The sequence below is a fragment of the Alligator mississippiensis genome, chromosome 1 (assembly GCF_030867095.1).
Source record: "Alligator mississippiensis isolate rAllMis1 chromosome 1, rAllMis1, whole genome shotgun sequence".
NCBI lineage: Eukaryota > Metazoa > Chordata > Crocodylia > Alligatoridae > Alligator > Alligator mississippiensis.
This window is the reverse complement of record NC_081824.1, coordinates 251,707,466-251,725,323: the sequence shown is the minus strand read 5'-3', so window position 1 is coordinate 251,725,323 and position 17,858 is coordinate 251,707,466. Positions and strand designations below refer to the sequence as shown.

The 17,858-nt window shown below is 46.7% G+C and overlaps 1 protein-coding gene across 3 annotated transcripts in view; it reads right to left on the bottom strand.

Annotated features, from left to right (window-relative positions):
- Positions 1 to 857: 857 nt before the first annotated feature.
- Positions 858 to 17,858, bottom strand: part of LOC102570391 (galactosylgalactosylxylosylprotein 3-beta-glucuronosyltransferase 1) — a 36,816-nt gene continuing 19,815 nt past the window's right edge. For 2 of the 3 annotated variants that reach the window (XM_019476534.2, XM_014603912.3), the window contains 5 exons: positions 13,612 to 13,760; positions 10,284 to 10,819; positions 9,003 to 9,299; positions 8,336 to 8,444; positions 858 to 4,416 (listed from right to left, as the gene is read on the bottom strand). In XM_019476534.2, coding sequence (XP_019332079.1) covers positions 8,358 to 8,444; positions 9,003 to 9,299; positions 10,284 to 10,819; positions 13,612 to 13,723 — 1,032 coding nt within the window. In that variant the 5' untranslated portion in view covers positions 13,724 to 13,760 and the 3' untranslated portion in view covers positions 858 to 4,416; positions 8,336 to 8,357. The remainder of the gene's footprint in view (positions 4,417 to 8,335; positions 8,445 to 9,002; positions 9,300 to 10,283; positions 10,820 to 13,611; positions 13,761 to 17,858) is intronic. The other variant, XM_019476535.2, reaches the window with a different exon arrangement.

The following is a 17,858-nucleotide window of genomic DNA, read 5'->3' as shown; positions in this document are numbered from 1 at the left end:
TGCTGAAAAATGGTGGTGGGGGTGCTTTAACTAAAGCTTGTCTGCTGGAGCATGGTAATTACCATGCTCCAGCAGCTTTGATTAATTGATTACTCAACTCTGCTCCAATGCACTGTAATTACAGCGCATCAGAGCAGTCTTGCTGCATGTCTATAGGCACCCTTGGAGCAGGGTTCCCTCTAAGCTGCATAGCCTGCACGACCTTGTAGGCAGGCTCATGCCATGCTGCCAGGCACACCACACAGCTTAGACATAACACTGCCTTGGAGTCCAACATGGGCCTCAGTTCTAGAATAGTCTGTGAAACATATGTGAAATGCAGTGTTCAGGAGAACTCAGGGAAGAAAGGTTTCAGAGGGAGAAGGACCAGGTTTTCAGCTTTATGCATCCTTTCCTTATTCTGCCTTCTCCTTGCACATCCATACATCACCTGCCATTTATCTACTCACCCATTTCCATAGTGACATTACATTTTTACCCTAAGGACACTCATCAGTGATAGCTTCCTAAGGGTGAGCAACCTTTCAGCTGCACTTTTTATGCTTCTATTTCAGTTTGGGTTGCTACCAGCCTTAAGGACTGTGTCATGCAAAGGACAGGCTGGCACTGAGTTGACATGAGCTATGGAATTTAGACAATATATGTGTCTGCCACATCCCAGAGGTTTGAAATTGCACAATAATTTTGCTTGCCCTTCCCTCATAGCTGTCGTAGGAGAAAACATGCAAGTGGAGTCCTGCCCTTGGGAATCCCATAGTTTAGAATGAGGGCAGCTTCTCCCATAGTAGCAGTTACTGTATTTTTTTGGAAGGCAGTCACTGCCTGTACTGTAAATAAGTCAACACATCCACATTGCACTGTTCTTTCACATCATGTTTAATAATACTCTAGTACCATTCATTATAAATAAATAACCATTAAAAATGACTTCCTTGACATTCTCTTTCTTGATGATATTATTTTCTGGAACAGGAAAGGTTAATAATATTCATTGTTTACTGAATCTGATAAGTCTTTGAGAATGTGAAAGGCAGACACTAAGATGCTAGTTAAAACCAGGTGGTGAGATGCCTTTCCTGGCACTTTAGGCAGCTTCCCAGCATTGACTATGCAATTTCAAGCTGATCTGTAGCTCCCACTGCTGCTCCACTCTTGTGACCCCTCACTTGCAAACTCTGCTAATGCACAGCCATCCTAACCTAAGGTACCTATTGCTCTTCAAGCCATTGGCTTCTCCATAGCTCTGCAAACCTACTTGAATTCCTACATGACAGCTAGCCCTCCCTGCTGAACTGGGTCTGGTCTACCAAGAAACAATCCATTACACTGGATAGTTCTAAATGGTTGCTCCCTAGTAGACACACAGTCTAGCAGAAGTAGAAACAACATTGACTGGGGACCCTGGACTGTCATGAAGAGAATCTGGGTTTAGTTTCTGGCTCTACCACTTAGGCCTGATCTCTATTAAAAGCATTGCCAGCAGAGCCCTGTGGGATAGGGCTGTGATCTTCCTGCCAATGTATATTTTTTGTCAGCAGCTATGCCAACAAAGCCCTAATGTGGAAGCAATTATACTTTCAATGGCATAGCTTGTTTCACCTAGGGAACTGATATTACCTATATTGACTGACAAAAGGGGTGATGAGGGCCCAATAAATACTACCTCTTAGGTACTTGAAGTGGCTCTATTGTTTTACTTAGCCAACTTTGAACTTAAGTTTTCCTTAGCTGAAGTCTAGGGAGTTACTGAACACTGTCACTTCCTTTCCGTTGTTGATAGAGGTCCTGCCTTCCCATCAGGTGAACATGGAAGATGCTAAATTAGTTCTTTCATTTTGCTTCTCTTGCCCATTTATTAAAAGCAATGTGAATTTAGGAGACAGTTTATTGGATGATTCAGGTTGGTGAGCAGAGCCCAGCAGAATGGCAGACCTACCCCAGCCCCTCATCAGGTGAGAAAGGAAGGACAGATTCCAGGTAAGTGACCATCTTAGAGACTGAAGACCTCTCCATATAAGACAGGGGAAGCATGGGCAATGGTACAGCATTGTCCCCTGGCAGTCCAGGCTGCTGCCCCTGAAGAGCTCTTTCAAGGGACAGGAGGGGAGTTCAGTCTCTGTGACCCATTCATTTCTTCTCCAAGCTGAGATGGCCAATGGGATGGCCCATCAGCAATGAGGATGAGCACTGACTGAAGTCAAACTCAGGAATCTCTGTTTGCAACCCATCTCTTTATTTTTCATGCCCTTTGCTCAGATATGACTCTTCTTGCTTCTTTCTTCACCCCGCCCCAACTCCTTAACACCCTGGCCCTCATCCAACTCCCATTGAAGTGAAGGAGGAGTTTTGCTACTGACTTCTATGCATAAGAGAACAAAGCCCATGTCTACCCCTCAAATAGGCTGTCCTTTTCTTGGAAGCTTCCCAAGATTCCTTGGGGTCTGTCTTCTGAGGGGGTGGCTGCCTGTATACATTCAGCCCACAAGGCACCTGCTGGGGGCTGGGAAACTTGGCACAGCCTTAGTTTCATCCATGCCTACCACATACAATAACTTTCTTTCCTTGAAACTTACTCCCCTCATTACTGTGCTTCTGATTATTTTGCTGGTTTAAGACACTAGTTAAAACCCCTGCAGGGAGCATGAAACATATGACATTTCAGCAGGGAACACAAAATCTGCCATTCCTCTGTAGGAGCTGAAAGAGTTTAGTATGGCAGGGGAAAAATTCTCATTCTTCAGAAACAGGTCAGATGATCCAGGCTAGAAAATAGAGAATGGGCAGAACAGAACCATAATATAAATAAGCCAACAAATAAATAAGTCTCCTGCCAGCTCAGGGTTTGGGTTGTTCTTTTTGGAGAGGGTGGCTCATTAGTCCCAAAACCTTCCTCCTCTGTGAGTACCGATGGTCTTCAAGGTACGATTAGAGGGTTCTTGAGGTTTGATCAGGAGGAGTCTTCCTCTAGAAGTATGAGAGACAATCCCTTCCCCACAGTACAGACACTTGTGCTTTAAATACTGCTCACACATCTGTCTCAATGGTCACCTCTTTCTCTGAGGCTCCTCTATGTCTGGCCAATGCCCCAGCTACCTCTCCTCTGCTGGGGGAATGAGGACTCCTCCACACTAGACACTGTCCCTTATCTCTGCTTACATAGCCAATCACTCTCACAGTTTCACTCAGAGTCTCCATTGTATTTGATTCCTTTCATGCTCAGAGCTGCTTAGTTGTCATTAAGGGTCCCAGTTACTTAGCATTTGTCTCTTTATGTTGGTCCTCGTCCCTCTTATGTTCTCATAGTGAGGTGATAAAACACTCTGGTTTCTTTGTTGCTGAATGCTGCTCACTCACTGCCACTTCACTGTGCAGAGGCAACATTTCTGAGCTGGAGCCTGAGGGGTGATACTGCATTTAAGACCCAAAGCAGCTGATCAACTCAAACATCTGGTGCTAGTGCAACAAGGATCCCAGTGCTCTGGCAATAATTTAAAGTCCATTCTGGCACTGTCCCTGCTTTTCAGTGTCTGGGAGAACATGCACAAACATGACATGGGAAACACAATTTCTAGCAGATCTACTGCCTCTCCCTGGCATGGGAGAGGGTGTTTATCCAACAAACTCCACCTCTTGGAATGTGACACTGTGGCCCAAGTTTGCAAACATGAAGCCTGAAGTTAGATAGTCCTCAGCCGAGATGCCCAAATTAGCACCTGGGCACCTTGAATACCAAGAGAGGAAGTGCCCAAGTACTTCTGAGAACTTCCAAATGCAGTATGAGATGCTGTAACCTCACCTCTGTCCCAAATTCAAAGCCTGAACTGCGGGCCAGACAGAGACAGTCCTTCAAGGCTTGCACCCTCAGGGGAAGATCCCCTCAGGTTGGGCTTGTTCTAAAGTAGTTTTTAAAGCAGACAGATTTCTCATTGTGTTTTCACAACATCTCCCTCCTCTGAACTATCATAGCTTGTGACAGCTTTGTGGAAGCTCAGGTTTCATGTCCTCAGAGCAGGCAATTTCAGAGGCTTCTCACTGGTATGGAGAGCCCTGGTCTCCAAAAGAAGCCTGGGTGATGTTCCTTTAGGCCAGAGATGACACAGCAGGGATTTTAGATTGTACCTTAAAAAGTCATCCTCCAGCCATTGGTTAAAAACATAAGACTCCAGTAGATGGATCTCTCAGCCAAGCACTGGTGGCTAGTGCTTAAGTCAAAGGTGAAATTCCACATGGCCACAGGGTACCACATCAGCTCTGTCCCTGATTTTTACTAGCTTTGGGACAATGGGGAGCTGGTAGACATGGTCATGACCTGGTGGGCAGCATCCTCCTCCATTGTTGTAACAGAGAGCTGGGCAGAACTGGCAACGTGAGAGTCTGCTGCTGGAATACCTATGAAGTAAACTCTCCCCAGTGCCCCTGCAAAACCAAAAAAGAAGTGGAGTCAAAATGAGGTGTAAGAAGACATATATTGACACAGCACCAGATATATTGTCTAGAGGCTCTTTCCCAAAGAACTATCCCTCGGCTCAATTACAACACTGTTCCTCCGTGTAGTGCAGAAGGGACAGTAGCTGTATTCCTTTCCTGTGCAACAGGCACATCAAAGGTTTAAGAACATGGTTGGTGCTTTGTTGGGTGCCACCTGTACTACGAAGTGTAGCAGTTCTGTAGCTGGGTCAAAGGGCAATGGCATATGGCACTGTAACCAGGTTGTAACTCAGCTGTAGACAGACTCTGAGCATGCCCCAGTATTGAAGAACAGCTCTCTAATGTGACTGCATTGTTTTTTTTTCCTGTCCACACAAGCAAAAAGAAACTATGTTATAACAAGGATGGAGAAACAACCATCCTTCACCACTTTGTTTAAGGACGGTTATTTACGTAGCGTGTAAAGTGTTGACTCTAATCAATACACGGGCCCAGGAGGGAGAGGAAGGATATTAAAATGTAAGTGCAGATAACTCAAGAGGCTGTTCTCATGCTCACAGCAGCTGCAAAGGAAAAATATTAGGCTCTGCCTCTTTTCTGCTTCTTTAGGGAATAGGATGAAGACCTGGAAGATATTGTAAAATAAACCAAATTCCCCTCTTCCTTGCTATTTTTGCCTTTCATTTAGTTTTAAATGGATAGCAGGAAGATCAAATCTTGTCATTCTTGTTTTGGCTGATGGACTTGTTAGGGGGTCTTGGAAATACAGCTTGAGAGTTTTCTCAGTCTTTTAATTCACAGGGAGGCAAAACCATAAGGGAGGGCTGCTCTTTCAAGGGTATTGGTAAACAGATTCTAATGACAATTTTGTTGGTCTCTTATGCCCCACTTTGCATCAGCAGACCTCAAAGCATGAACAGCAGCAAACAAAAAACCCAAAGAGTTTTAAGGAGCCTGATCCAAAATTGCTTCCACTGTCAAATGATTGCAGGGAGTATGCGGCCTTTGCTGCTGTGTTCCGTAGAAGTTCAGTACAACATCTGCAGCCGGGGGAGTGGCCTTAAGCCACCTTTGTGTGTTTCTGAACCTGGGCTGATTTGGGGCCCTTTCATAACAGAGATGCCCCCAGGAATTTCCTGACTGCTTAACATATTCCTGCAATCAGTCCTGCCCCAATGCATGCTTGATCAGGGCTGGCCAGGTGGGCCTTGGGGAGCAGCCTTACATCCATTTTCTACAATATCCACCCTGGGGAAAATCCTTCTCTGGCTCCATCTGGGGCTATTCTGTCTTTCTTGCCATTTCACAAGCATAGGGTTTGGGGACAGTGTTGGGGACCTTCCTCATGGTCCTGACTCCTACCAGACTTCCAGGTATTCACTGACTATCCTAGCTCATGAGTTCTAGTGCAAATACCAAAAGAGATATTTTTTTTTCTTTATAAATCCTCCAGGCACTTTTGTCCCACATCAGATGGAAAACAAAGGCATGTTTCTGATCCTCTCCCCTGTTCCCATTCCATTTACTGCAGATAGTCACGCTAGGTATGTGAGATAGAGGCCTGTGAGTGGTAGGAGGCAAGCAGGGATGCGAGTAGGAAGAAGATGCTACTATTTAGGGCTGTACCTGCTGGAGCATAATCTTTGCAGCTGACATGGTTGGGGAGTCCCATTGCACTGTGCCTGTGGTATCCCAACTATGCACTCATGTGCTGTGCTCTCTGCTGGGAAGTCTTACAAGCAGTTTGACAAGGTATTTATAAAACATGGAGCCTTGCAGCAAGCAAATATCTGCCTAGGCCATGTCACTTGGATCTAAGGAATTTAGATTCTGAAGTATTTAGGAATTGAAGGAAATTTCAGAAAAGTACTGGACTCTGCAGGCCAGACCTAGCCTGTTACAGAGACACATTCCTATGCTAGGGAGGGAGGAATATGCCTCATCCTGTAGATATTTTTACCTAGCAAGTTCCCAGGCCTGGCAGTGGTGCAGGCATTGCTAGCACTCTGGTCTCCCCTGTTCTTTGCTTGCAGCATGCTGTAGGTTTCTTATAGGATGCTTTGTAGCTGTTCTGTTTGAGAAGGGCCAGACCAGAAGATCTCATGGCCTCTATAGGACAGCTGACTGTCCATAAATACAGCCTAGGAGGCCCCTTCCAGTCCCAATAAGCACAGAACAGAACACCTTAAATGACAATATTTTGTCTTGTCTTCTGCTGCATGCCACCCTCTGCAAGCAGGAGGCCCGATAACTTCCAAAAATCAACAGGCTTGATCTCAAGACAGTGGCCAAGCAGGCTACTGGGGGCTCTAAGAGGTTTAGCTCAGCCACAAGTGGTGATGGTGAGTTAAAATTTTAAGTGTGGCAATGGAATCTGGCTTGGCTGCCCAAGGGGTCATTGATATAGGCTCCTGTGGCTCTATTTATCTGTGACACAATGAGGTTTTTTCTTTACATCAGAGGACTGCTGCTTTGGAAAATCCTATTGGAATGGATGCTACCCGCAACCTGGATTAAAGGACCACAGTGCCCTTGAATAGAAGGTAGGCCAAGCTCTACCACAGCAAAAGAGCCAAATGCAACTGTAATCAACAAAGCAACACCTGTTTGCATCAGCTAAGAATCTGGCATGAAACTATGAGATAGGGAAGTGACAGAAAGGAGAAGGCCAAAATCTTTCCTGTAGATAAGCTGCTAGGGGGTGCGAAGGCAGGGGGAGGGAAGGGGGGAATATGAATCACTCAGCTCGGTCTGGGTCACAAACCAAAGCACTCTCGTTCCTTATAACAAATAATCTGAAGGAAACCATCCCTGAGATAATAAACCACACGTGCATGGCATTTGCTATGGAGAATGACTCAGTGCTTGTCAGAGAGAGAGAGAGTGAGCGAGAGAAGAGCAGGATCCTGCTTGTTTCTTGGCAGCCCCTGGCCTTATCAGTACCAGTTCAGAGCTGGGTTGGCTGACACAAGGGTTAGCAGTCACTGTCACCTTCTTTACCCTGAAGCAGTCACTAGTGTCACCTCAAGTGGTGCCTAACTGGGATGAGGAGGGAGGGAAGCAGATATTAGCATGAATAAGGCAAAGAAGATTTGGCCACTAAAAGCCATCAGGGAACTTCATTCACAGCAGAGAACAGTGGGTGTACATGGAGCTGGTCCCAATGGGAAGAGGAAGAGAATGGAGGAGGCAGGAAGTTACTGGCACAGAGCATTGAATAAATTGAAAACAAAAAAGCCCACTCATGGGAACGGTCGGGGGAAGCAACAACGGGCTTAATGGGTTGAATTCCAGAGGTATTTCATGTGTATCAGATGTACAGAGTACAGGCAAAGCAGTCAGCTTTTTCAGCCCACTGAACTTATCCCACTCTCAGAGAAGAACAGTCTCACCTTGGAGGCTATAGCAGGCATACAATTTGGCTGCATATAATGTTAAAAGAATCTGTGTTCCTTAAGGTGTGCCTCCCCCAATCTCTCCTTTTAGCATCTGGCACTCTGACTTGTCCTGCTGTGAGCAGCACAGACATGCAGGCAAAGCCAGGGCAGCGTCCTGGTCACCACTGGCATGAATGTCTGTGCATATTGCAAGACATGTGTGATTTTTTCCCTGCATTCTTGCCATTTGTCCGTGCATATCAGGATGGGTTTCAAGCTATGCTTTTAATTCCATTTTTGTCTGGTTTCTTTTTCCTTCCAGACAAGCCTTGGAACTAGATTTATCAGAAAAGCAAGCTATTGAGGTCAATGAGCTATTGCCCACATCTCCCCACCCTGCGCATGGACTGTAGACAGAGCAGCTCTCAAGACCCCAGTTTGGGGCTGTGTATCTGTGGATTGGGCTTGAATATACATGCTTGCAGAGATATTACTGTATATATTAGTGCTATGGATACAGGGATACTCACATCCTAGGGCCATAATGCCACTTTATACCTCTACCCGTGGGTCCGTAAAACCACGCTTGCCTTCATTAACCAGTGTTGGCCTCTCAGTCCGTGTGTGCCAGACCAAAACCTACAGGGAAATGCAGAGAGAGTTCACAGGCCATTTGGAATTAATGGAGAAACCAACCCCACCAGCATGCTCATTCCTGAACAGCCAATGCTCTGAAATGCATTAGGTGTCTGGGAGAAAGTGATGTGAGTCGGGGCTGGATGGGATTTTTTTATAGGCACTCACAAAACCAGCAAATGAATATTGAAGTAAATGTAATAAACAATACCAATTAGGAGAGATGAGCCTGAACAAAAACCTCACTGAACCTTCCTCTGCCTTGGTGGAATTGGGATCTGAATCCCACAGTGGGGGCCCATCTCTAACAATCTAATTATACTGCACAGCAGCACAGCTCTGTAGGGCTCCAAGAGCTGCTCAGCTGCAAAGCACTTTTGTTAACTCATTTCTCTACCACGCTGTTCTGTGCTGACATGCCTTGGTGCAAGCACAGGTGGGATGCAGGCTGGAAGGGAAAGAGAGAGGGGGGAACAGGGTACTGGAATGCCAGGGTGGGGAGTGTTCAGAGGTTGGGTGATGGATAGATCCCAGCAAGGCAAAGTCCCTCATTATGCCAACCTTTGTGCAGTTGGCAGCTTTGGGCTCCAATCCATCCATCGTCACCAGGTCCTTCAGCAAGCTGGTTTCCTGGTAGCCTCCCTTGACTCCCTCTAGCTTGAAACTGGCCTGGGGCTTCTCCAGGATCAGTCTGATGCTAACAGCAAAGCCTGCCATGTCGATCGCAAAGGGTCGGTTAGGGTCAAAAACTGTCTTCCAGCCCACCACCTTCCCTGAGGGGCTCACTTTGGGGGACTCGTACCGCAGGCCTCCCACAAAGGCTACAGGCCAGACAGACACCCGCCGTGTGTAGCGCATCTGTGGGCCAGAAAAAAACAGTGTGAAGGTTCAGTGAAGACCCCACTCCCTTTGCATGCCAGGCTCCTGCTTTCTCACCCTTTGATCCCTCACCACAGAATCACTCTACCAGGCTTGCCTCATAGTCACCCCTTGCAGCCTTTCCTTTTCTACTGTTTCCTTCTGCCTGATCTTGTCCACTCTCCTGACACCTTCCCATCCTTTCCTCTCCATCTCAGCCCAACAGCTAACTCCATCCTCTAACCCGACCTGGCCACCAGCCTTCCTACCTGCTGATGGGATTGCCTTTGCATGCCTGCCTCCTCCACACGTGCCCAGTCCCTCCTCTGATGCTTATGCACTACTGTTCCCCACTTTCAGCTCTATTTCCTCACAGCTGTGATCAAAGTAACTTTCTTGCCATCCCTCTGTTGTGTCACTCCCTGCTCTTCTCCCATTCACCTTCAGTCGCTTCTTTCAGCTAAGTGCATCTCCCCTTAGCCATGACCTTAGCACTCCCTCTGGCTCAGGGACATATAGGACTGTTCTCCTTAGCTGCCATCCTAAGCAGGCAGAGCTGTTTGTCCACCAAAATACCCTTGCTCCACTAGCCAAAAGAAGGTGACCATGTAATGATTTTTAGCCCCAAGGCTCTATATTTCCTCCCATTCCTTTTGCTCCTTCAGACATGCCTCTGCTCTGAACACCTGACTCCATCTCTGCTGGGAACAAAGACTGGTGGATTTGCAAAGCTGTTGGTTTTCTAGCTTCTCCTACCCTGGCACCCAGCTCACCCAGCCTGGTGAGGTAGAGGGAACCCCACCAGGCACAGCTCCAGGGTATGGACCCTTTGAGCACGGCTGCCAGCTCTTCCTCACACTTAGTGCAGAAGGCCTGTGTGGGTTGCAGAGCCCCAGGGCCCTTTGTAGCCACACAGCAAAGGAAAGATCTGGCCCTGTAGAGGTGGATAGTTACACTTTGCTTTGCTCTTTCATGATGTCCTACCTCCTCAAAGAGCTCCAGGCTGTAGGTGTTGTCATCGTCGGCAAAGTACACGACTCCTTCTGGTGGCGGCGTGTGGCTGAAGCTATCCCTCAGCCAGTGCAGCCCCAAGTTCCTCTGCAGCGTCCCCCTTGGGGTGTGGGAGGGCATCCAGGACAGACCCACCTTCAGACTCTTGGGGGTCTCCACGTTCAAGTGTGTAAAGTTGAGCCCTGCCTTTTCCAGCAGGTTGGACACCAAGTTGGTCCTTCGGGGTGAGTCCTCTACCACCACCCAGTGCAGGTTCTGCACATGTAGGAAGGTGTTGGCGAGCCGGGTCAGCTCGGCCTTCTGCACCGGCCGCGTATAGGTGGGTGTGATTACAAAGATGGTGGGCAGCGTGTCTGACCATGGCGGAGGCCTCAAGTACACATAATTTTGGATGATTCGAGGAGCTGCCCCTGTGGGCGGCTGCCGGATGCAGGATGGGAGCCCCTCCTCTCTCAGTGGGGATGTGCTGTTGAAGGTAGCTTTAGCTGTGACATTTTCGTCTGTCTCTTCTGAGGCAAAAAGGGAGGAAGAGGAAGGTGAGAGTCAAAGAGCAAAGCACATGAGGGGGCAGTTGATACCAATCTGTCAGTCTGTGATCTATCTAAAGAAGGAGCCGTGGTTCCTTACAGATGACAGCATAGGAAAGTGAATCTCTCACAGACCAATGTCACTGCTTGGTTCTTGAGAGGTTTTGCTGTGACTACCAAATGTGGGATGTTTCCTAATGCCATGGGGGTCTTTAAGAGAAGGCTGGATAGGCATCTGGCTGGGGTCATCTGAGCCCAGCACTCTTTCCTGCCCAGGAAGGGGGTCAGACTCAATGATCTGTTGAGGTCCCTTCCAACTCTAGCATCTATGAATCTATAATGGGGAAAGAGGAAGCCAAGAGCTCTTTACTTGTGACCTGATGCAGCCACCAAACAGTGCTGTCCTTATAGGCAGCATATAGATTTAACAAACAGGAGGCGGTGTTAGATGTGCCACAACAGTATTCAAGAAGAGCGCAACTTACATCCTAAAGGTGAAATCATTTTGTTTGGAGCTAGGTCCTGAGCACGTCTAGGTTTTCTGGGAACGTGTTAGAAAGCAGAGCGTCTAAAACTGGATCACGCTGCAGACTGCTTCTTCTGAGAGTCTCACCCACACTTCGCCTGCCAGCCGCTGAAACTACGGCAACCACAGTTTGTGGTTACCTGAAAACACCACATCTGCTCTCTCTCACTGAGACTCCATGAATATAAGCTTTAATGTGATGAATGCGTGCCCCCCTCTGTTTTGTAATTGCTTTTTTATTTTCCCATCCTGATTTAAAAATTAATTAGAGCCTTCAGAAAATGGAAACTCTGGAAGAGTTCAGGCAGGGTTAAATCCAGCAAATCACTTGAAATGTTAAAAAAAAAAAAAAAGACAAAGATTTTTTTGTGGGGAGGAGGAGGGGGTTGAAAAATGTCACAGTCATTTTCCTTCAGCAGGTTATGAAATGGAATTGTTTTCTGTTCGTTTGAAAATGTTAATGATCTTTTTTTCATTTTTACTCCTTTCTTTCCTCCCCCCCCCCCCCAAGAATTTACCACTGAAAAGGGACAGCGAGAAAGGAAAAAAAATGGGGACAAATGTGGGGAATAAAGAAAACTGTTGAACTGAAAAACAATTCTTTTTTCTTGTTTTTCATTTTCCAGGTTTGTTGGGGCGGGCAGGAAAGGGAACTTAAAAAGCAGTCATGAAAAAGTTTCCAATTTCAGGAACAAGGTTACTTATTGATGAAAAATGTGGCATTTGAAAAACCTGGCTGTGTTATGCAAGTCCTGTGACAGGCTGATGCTTTGCAGGTGTGACAGAATCAGCCTTGTGGACTGGGTAGAAAAGTTGTATGAAGTGCAGACAAGTGAAGCTCCAGTGCTATGCTCGCTGCTGCTCCTGCTGTTGCCTCTTTGCTGAGTACAGGACTTTTAGAAGGTTCACCTCCTGGAGGAGGACTCTGAGGCATAGACTCTGGCGATTCCCCGTTAATTAATCAGCATTTGCAAAACCTACCTAGCTGCTCTTTACCTTGAGCAGAGATGACAAAAACAGCTGCAAACAGTACACAGGCAATGCCATTTGCAGAAACCCCAGCTAAGTCAGCACCCTGCCTACTTCCATCACCCCAAAGCAGCTCTCTTGCTCTTGCTTAGCTATGCCCCGCTCTTCTGTTTTTTGTATTTCACCTGACCTAACCTTTAATCCAGAATGACCAGGCATGGTCACAACAAGTCCATTATCCTCAAAGCACTGCAGTTGCTCAGCTGGGCTTGGGTATTAACTCTGGTCACAGCAGAGAAGTAATAGCATTGACAGGAGTTCAAAGTGGCTTCCAGTTTTGTAAATATTCTGCCCTCTATCCCTGCTCAGAGCAGGCCTGCATAAAACAGTGTTAAAACACCAGCACTTTCATTGATTCAGCAGTAGTGACACAGTCGGAGAGTTTAGGGGAAAAAATTATGTGAATGCAAGATCTGTCAATTTGGCATCAGCAGAAGTCTCTTTGGGAAGGTTCAGCTGTAATTACAATGTATGCTAAACAGGGCTGCTCTCTGGGGTTGTCTATACCTCATCAAGCAGTGGGTCTTAGGGAGGCCAGGACTGAGTCCATGTTTCACTCACCTGAGTCTGCTGATATACCCTAGAACAGGAAGTTTGTCCATGAGGCTGGTTCAGACTTGTCCCCAATGCCTGTCCTCAGGCCTGCCAGAGACCAAGGGCTCAAAAGCAGGGGCTGGGAACAAGTCCAGTGCAACCTCATGAGTGAGCTTATAGCTCTGGATTGTTTGGCTCAGATAGAAGTGTGTTTAGTCTCATCCCCCCGGCTTACCTCCCAACTTGCTCGAACTGGTAAAGAAAAGCCCTCTGAGGCTCTATCCAGGCAGAAGAGCCCATGAAAACTACCGGGGTGACTGCTGGAGCCAGACCCTGCAGGGTTCTCTGGGCAAGTTTCTCTTTGTCTAACCCAGTGGTTCCCAAACTCTGACAGATTGCGCACCACCAATTTAAAACGATACAACCTTGAGTACCACCAGCACATTTTTGTCATATAAAATAATTGTAATAAATCTGTTAATGTATTCCTCTGACAGGATGTCTGCATACCACTGGTGGTACCCGTACCATAGATAGGGAACTGCTGATCTAACTATTTCCATGAAGCTCTTTCCCACCAAGGGCTCACAAGAACAACCCCCAACATGCAGTCCATGACCTCCCTTGCCATAGCACTGTTATGATCAAGCTGTCACATTGTAAAGGGCAAAATGCTTGCACTTACTTCTCAGCAGGCTGAGGTAGCGGGTGGTTGGGTACTGATGCCACAAGGTGAGGAGAAGAGCCCATGGCAGGGCAATCAGGAGTGTGGTGAGAAGGTTGCGTCTCCTCAGCATGCTGCACAGAGCTTCCACTGCCCAGGCATCTCTCTACCTTTCAGAACAGAGCACAGAGTAAGGTGTCCAGGGGTCTGCACAGTATGTGTGTGTGTGGGTGGAGCAGTAATAAACACTAGGAAGGCTATGCCAGGGTCATTGGCCACCAAGTGAACAGATTGTATCCAGCTCACTTAGACTAAAAACAGACACAACGTTTATTCGGATCATAACTTTCCTGGGCTTTGACTCACATCCAGATAGGGGAGGGATAAGTGTTTATTAGCAATTAACTCTAATTAGGATTGTCCTGGGGGAAAAGTGTTAATTCAGATACTTCACAAATACTTTAAGTGGGACACCGGGCTTGTCCATCTGTAGGATCCCAGCATAAAAGGCTTCAACCTGGGAGAAACTAACAGCTGCTTTTGGCCTTTGACTTTGATCCCAGGAAGTGCTGAGCAATTTTGGCTCTGATTCAGCAACTCATTGAAGCACGGGTTTAATTTTAAGCCCATGAGCAAGACTGAGCTATGGAGGTAGTGAACTGGCTGCCACAAGCCTTTCCTACGTTGTAGGCTGCCAGCTCTTGTTTGGGTTATAAACACAAGTGTTTAGTCCTTATGGCTAGGAAGAAACCTCCTATGTGGAAACCAGGTATTCCTAATACAGAGCTGTTTGTCTTCCTGAATCTGCAGGCAGTCTGAAATGTCAGCTCATGAAAAGCTGTTGAAACCTGAACCTAACCATGACCCATCCAAAGTCAAATTTTCAAGTAACCTGGAAGCATTGTTTTTAGGATTACCATAATTGCATGCAAAATTTCAGTAACCGCATGTGCAAACAGTCAAACTAAGGATGAAAACAACAGTAGTCCTAAAGAGGACCAGTATTCTTTTTCCTCATACAACTTCATTTTGGCCTCCTTCTGTGACTACGTTATGATACAGCCATTCCTTTCATGATCACATGCTATTTTTTCCAATTGATCACTGCCTGAGTGCACAGTAGAGATGGTGCTTGCTGACTGGTTGGCTACTCTATACATTTTCTTCATCCCAAAATATCCCCAATGTTACTTACTGCATATAACCCAAACCCTGAACTAAATATAGGTTTATTAATTTCCATATGGGCATTTCTGCAGTGCTCATCTTTAAGGTATCAGAGAGCATCTTCACAACTGATTAAACCATCTTCACAACTTCCCTACAAAGTGAGGGGCACTGAGACTCAAGAGGAATTAAGGTCAAACTTTTCAGGTGCAGATAGTAATGTTTTTTGAAATCCAAAGTAGAAGCCCAACTAGAGACATTGTCGGCTTCATTTTTAGCAGTGGCTGCGTTCCTACCACTCCTGTTGGTTTTAATGTAAGTCATGAGGGATTGGTTCTACTGAAAATTAGGGCCAAGGTTTCTGAAATCCAGTCAGCCAAGTATCTCAAAGCTGTGGCTATTTCTGAACTGGTGGATGCACCATGGCTCACTCTTCAGTGCTTAAAAACTCTATTGCAGATGTAAGGCTGGAATCCAGATGCCAGATTAAGGTTATAACTTTAAAGACATCCCTTTCTCCTCTTTTGAATCACTTTCAACCTCTTTGGTCTTTGTGAATGCAGCAGCTACCTGTATTGGTATAGCAGAAAAAGCAATGAATAACCACGGGGATTTAATTCTTTTAGGGCAAGGGTGGCCAACCTGCCACACGTGTGCAACCTATGGCATGGGCACCTATGGCATGGGCAGTCTCTGTATATGGCACATGGCAGATCAGACAGGGGCAGGCAGCACAGTGGCAGAAAGGGCAGGGAGCAGAATGGGGAACAGTGGATTGCAGAGGAAACACAAGGTAGGAAGCAAGAAGCAGAGCACTGGATTGGCCTGGAAGCAAAGGCTAGAGCAGCAGATTAGGCAGGGGAAGGGGCTGGCACTCAGGGTGGGTGCAGGGCTAACTTGTTCTGGGGCACACTGAGGGGTACAATGACAGTGCTGCCCATTGCCAGCTGAGGAGTTAGCACTACTGCTCAAAGCAGGTGCTTTACTTTTTAATTGGGTTTGATACCAGTGTTTGCCTGACATCACACCCTTTCTCTTTGGCTGACATGCCAGCTCCTCAGGGTTTTTGCTTCTCTGCTGTCCCCTGCTGGTTTGTCCCCTGCTGGTTTGTCCTCTACTGTCCCCTGCTGATTAGGTCCCCTTTCCCTTTTGATGAGAGTGCTCCCCACCCCTGCGAGGCCTGAGGGAAGAAAATGTTCATTAGCCATGAAGAAGGAAGTTTTCCCAGGCGAAACATTCTGGCCACACTTCCTGAGAAGTGGAGGGCTGGCACTGCTCATGAGGTAAAAACAGACATTGCCTCTCCTCATACTTTTGCCATCATACAATTTTTATAGTGGCACAAAGACCAAGCAAACAGATGTTCATGCCCCTTGTCATTCCACAAATGCCCCAAATTTGTGGCCGTGACAAGAGGTAATGATAGATTGTGCTGCTTTGAATGGGCAGGACAATGGGTGATATATTTCTCCCAGTGAAATGGATCAGTTGTACCAGGACACATCCCGGCACAGTTGATCCCTCCTCATTTGACGGTCAGGTTTTAGCCTCAGATTACTCCTTGGAATTCAGCACTTTCTGTCCCCTTTCCTGCTCCACCAGGTCAAAATGCCAGATACCTGGCAAAAGCCATGGGAATAAGGAGCCCAAAGACCTTCAAGGATCTGGACCTTAAGTCTCTGCAATTCAGTGTCACAACCATCCAATGGGGATAGCAGCATTGCCCTATCTCCCAGCAGTGCTGCAATGATAAATACATGACAGGCTGAGCTGCTTGGTAACAGTGGCCATATCAATCCTAGGGGGAGATAGCAGGTGCATGGTATTCCTGGCACTGGTACTCACCTCCTCCTCTATGCAACACTTATGGGTAGTGTATTTTCTTAAATGAGACGCACACATCAGGCAGCACCATTACAGTTATCTAGCCCCAGCTCCTGTCCAACACATGTTGCCCTGGAAAGGACTGGAAAGGACTGTCTCTGACCACGTGTTTTCCTCAGCAACAAACCCAAGCCAGCCCTGATCCTGACAGAGGTCCCAGCAGGGTTGTTACTGCAATACAATTATTGTTATTGTAGTGTGAGGAAGAGGAAGACACATGAAGCCATAGTGTTGGTTGTAATCTGCCCCCCTGCAGAGGTTCTCTGACCTTGATTATTGTCCTCCTAGGATTGCCCTCTAGTCCTCTCTAGTGGGGGTGGAAAACCAGGACTCTATGAGCACTCCACAGTTATGGTCCCCAAGTTTCTCTCTCATTCATCATGCCCCTTGCTTTCTCCCCCTTTCTGGCCATCCTCCTTCCCCAGTGCCCTTCCCACCCCCACCTTTTCCCCGTGCTTGCTGCAGTCCCTGTTTGTATTTTGCAACCATAACAACATTAGCAGGATGTTTGATGGATGCCTTCAATATGCTGCTGGTAACCTTCTTGAGCTGTTTTCCAATTACACATCTCTCTGCTTAATTTCATCCATCAATCTTCTGTTTTCCATTTTTTTTTAAAGATATCGACACCGTCACAGCTTAAGCCCTGAGATTTGACTGGAACGAAAAGATTTCCTGCGCTCTGTTCACTTCACACTGCTTCACCAGGCTTCCCATTCCAGGGATGCAATGGCAGCCAGCTTGTGGGAGACTTACCTCCCTGTACAAGGTGAGAACTCCTCAGGCAGCTCAGGGAGGGGGAAGAAGCAAGCAGCCATGGTAAGTAGCACCATGAGCTACTCAACTGATGACCAGGAAACATGAGGTACAAGTAAAGATTGGAAGAACTGGGATTATATAGTCTGCAGAAGAGAAGACTGAAAAAAGGATTTGATACCAATCTTCAAATACCAGCTGAGTGGTTATGAAGAGAATGATGATAAGCTATTTTCTGTGGGCGCAAAAAACAGGACAAGAAAAAAATGGTTTTAAGTTGCAATAAGGGCAACTTAGGTTGAATATTAGGAAGAACTTTTAAACTCTAGGTAGCCTGTTCCACTGTTTAACCACACACAGAAAAGTTGTGGAATCCCTGGAACTGGTTGTGGAATAATCCTTCCATCCTTGAAAGCTTTTAAGAGCAGACGACACATGTTTATGGTTTAGGCTAGGGTGAT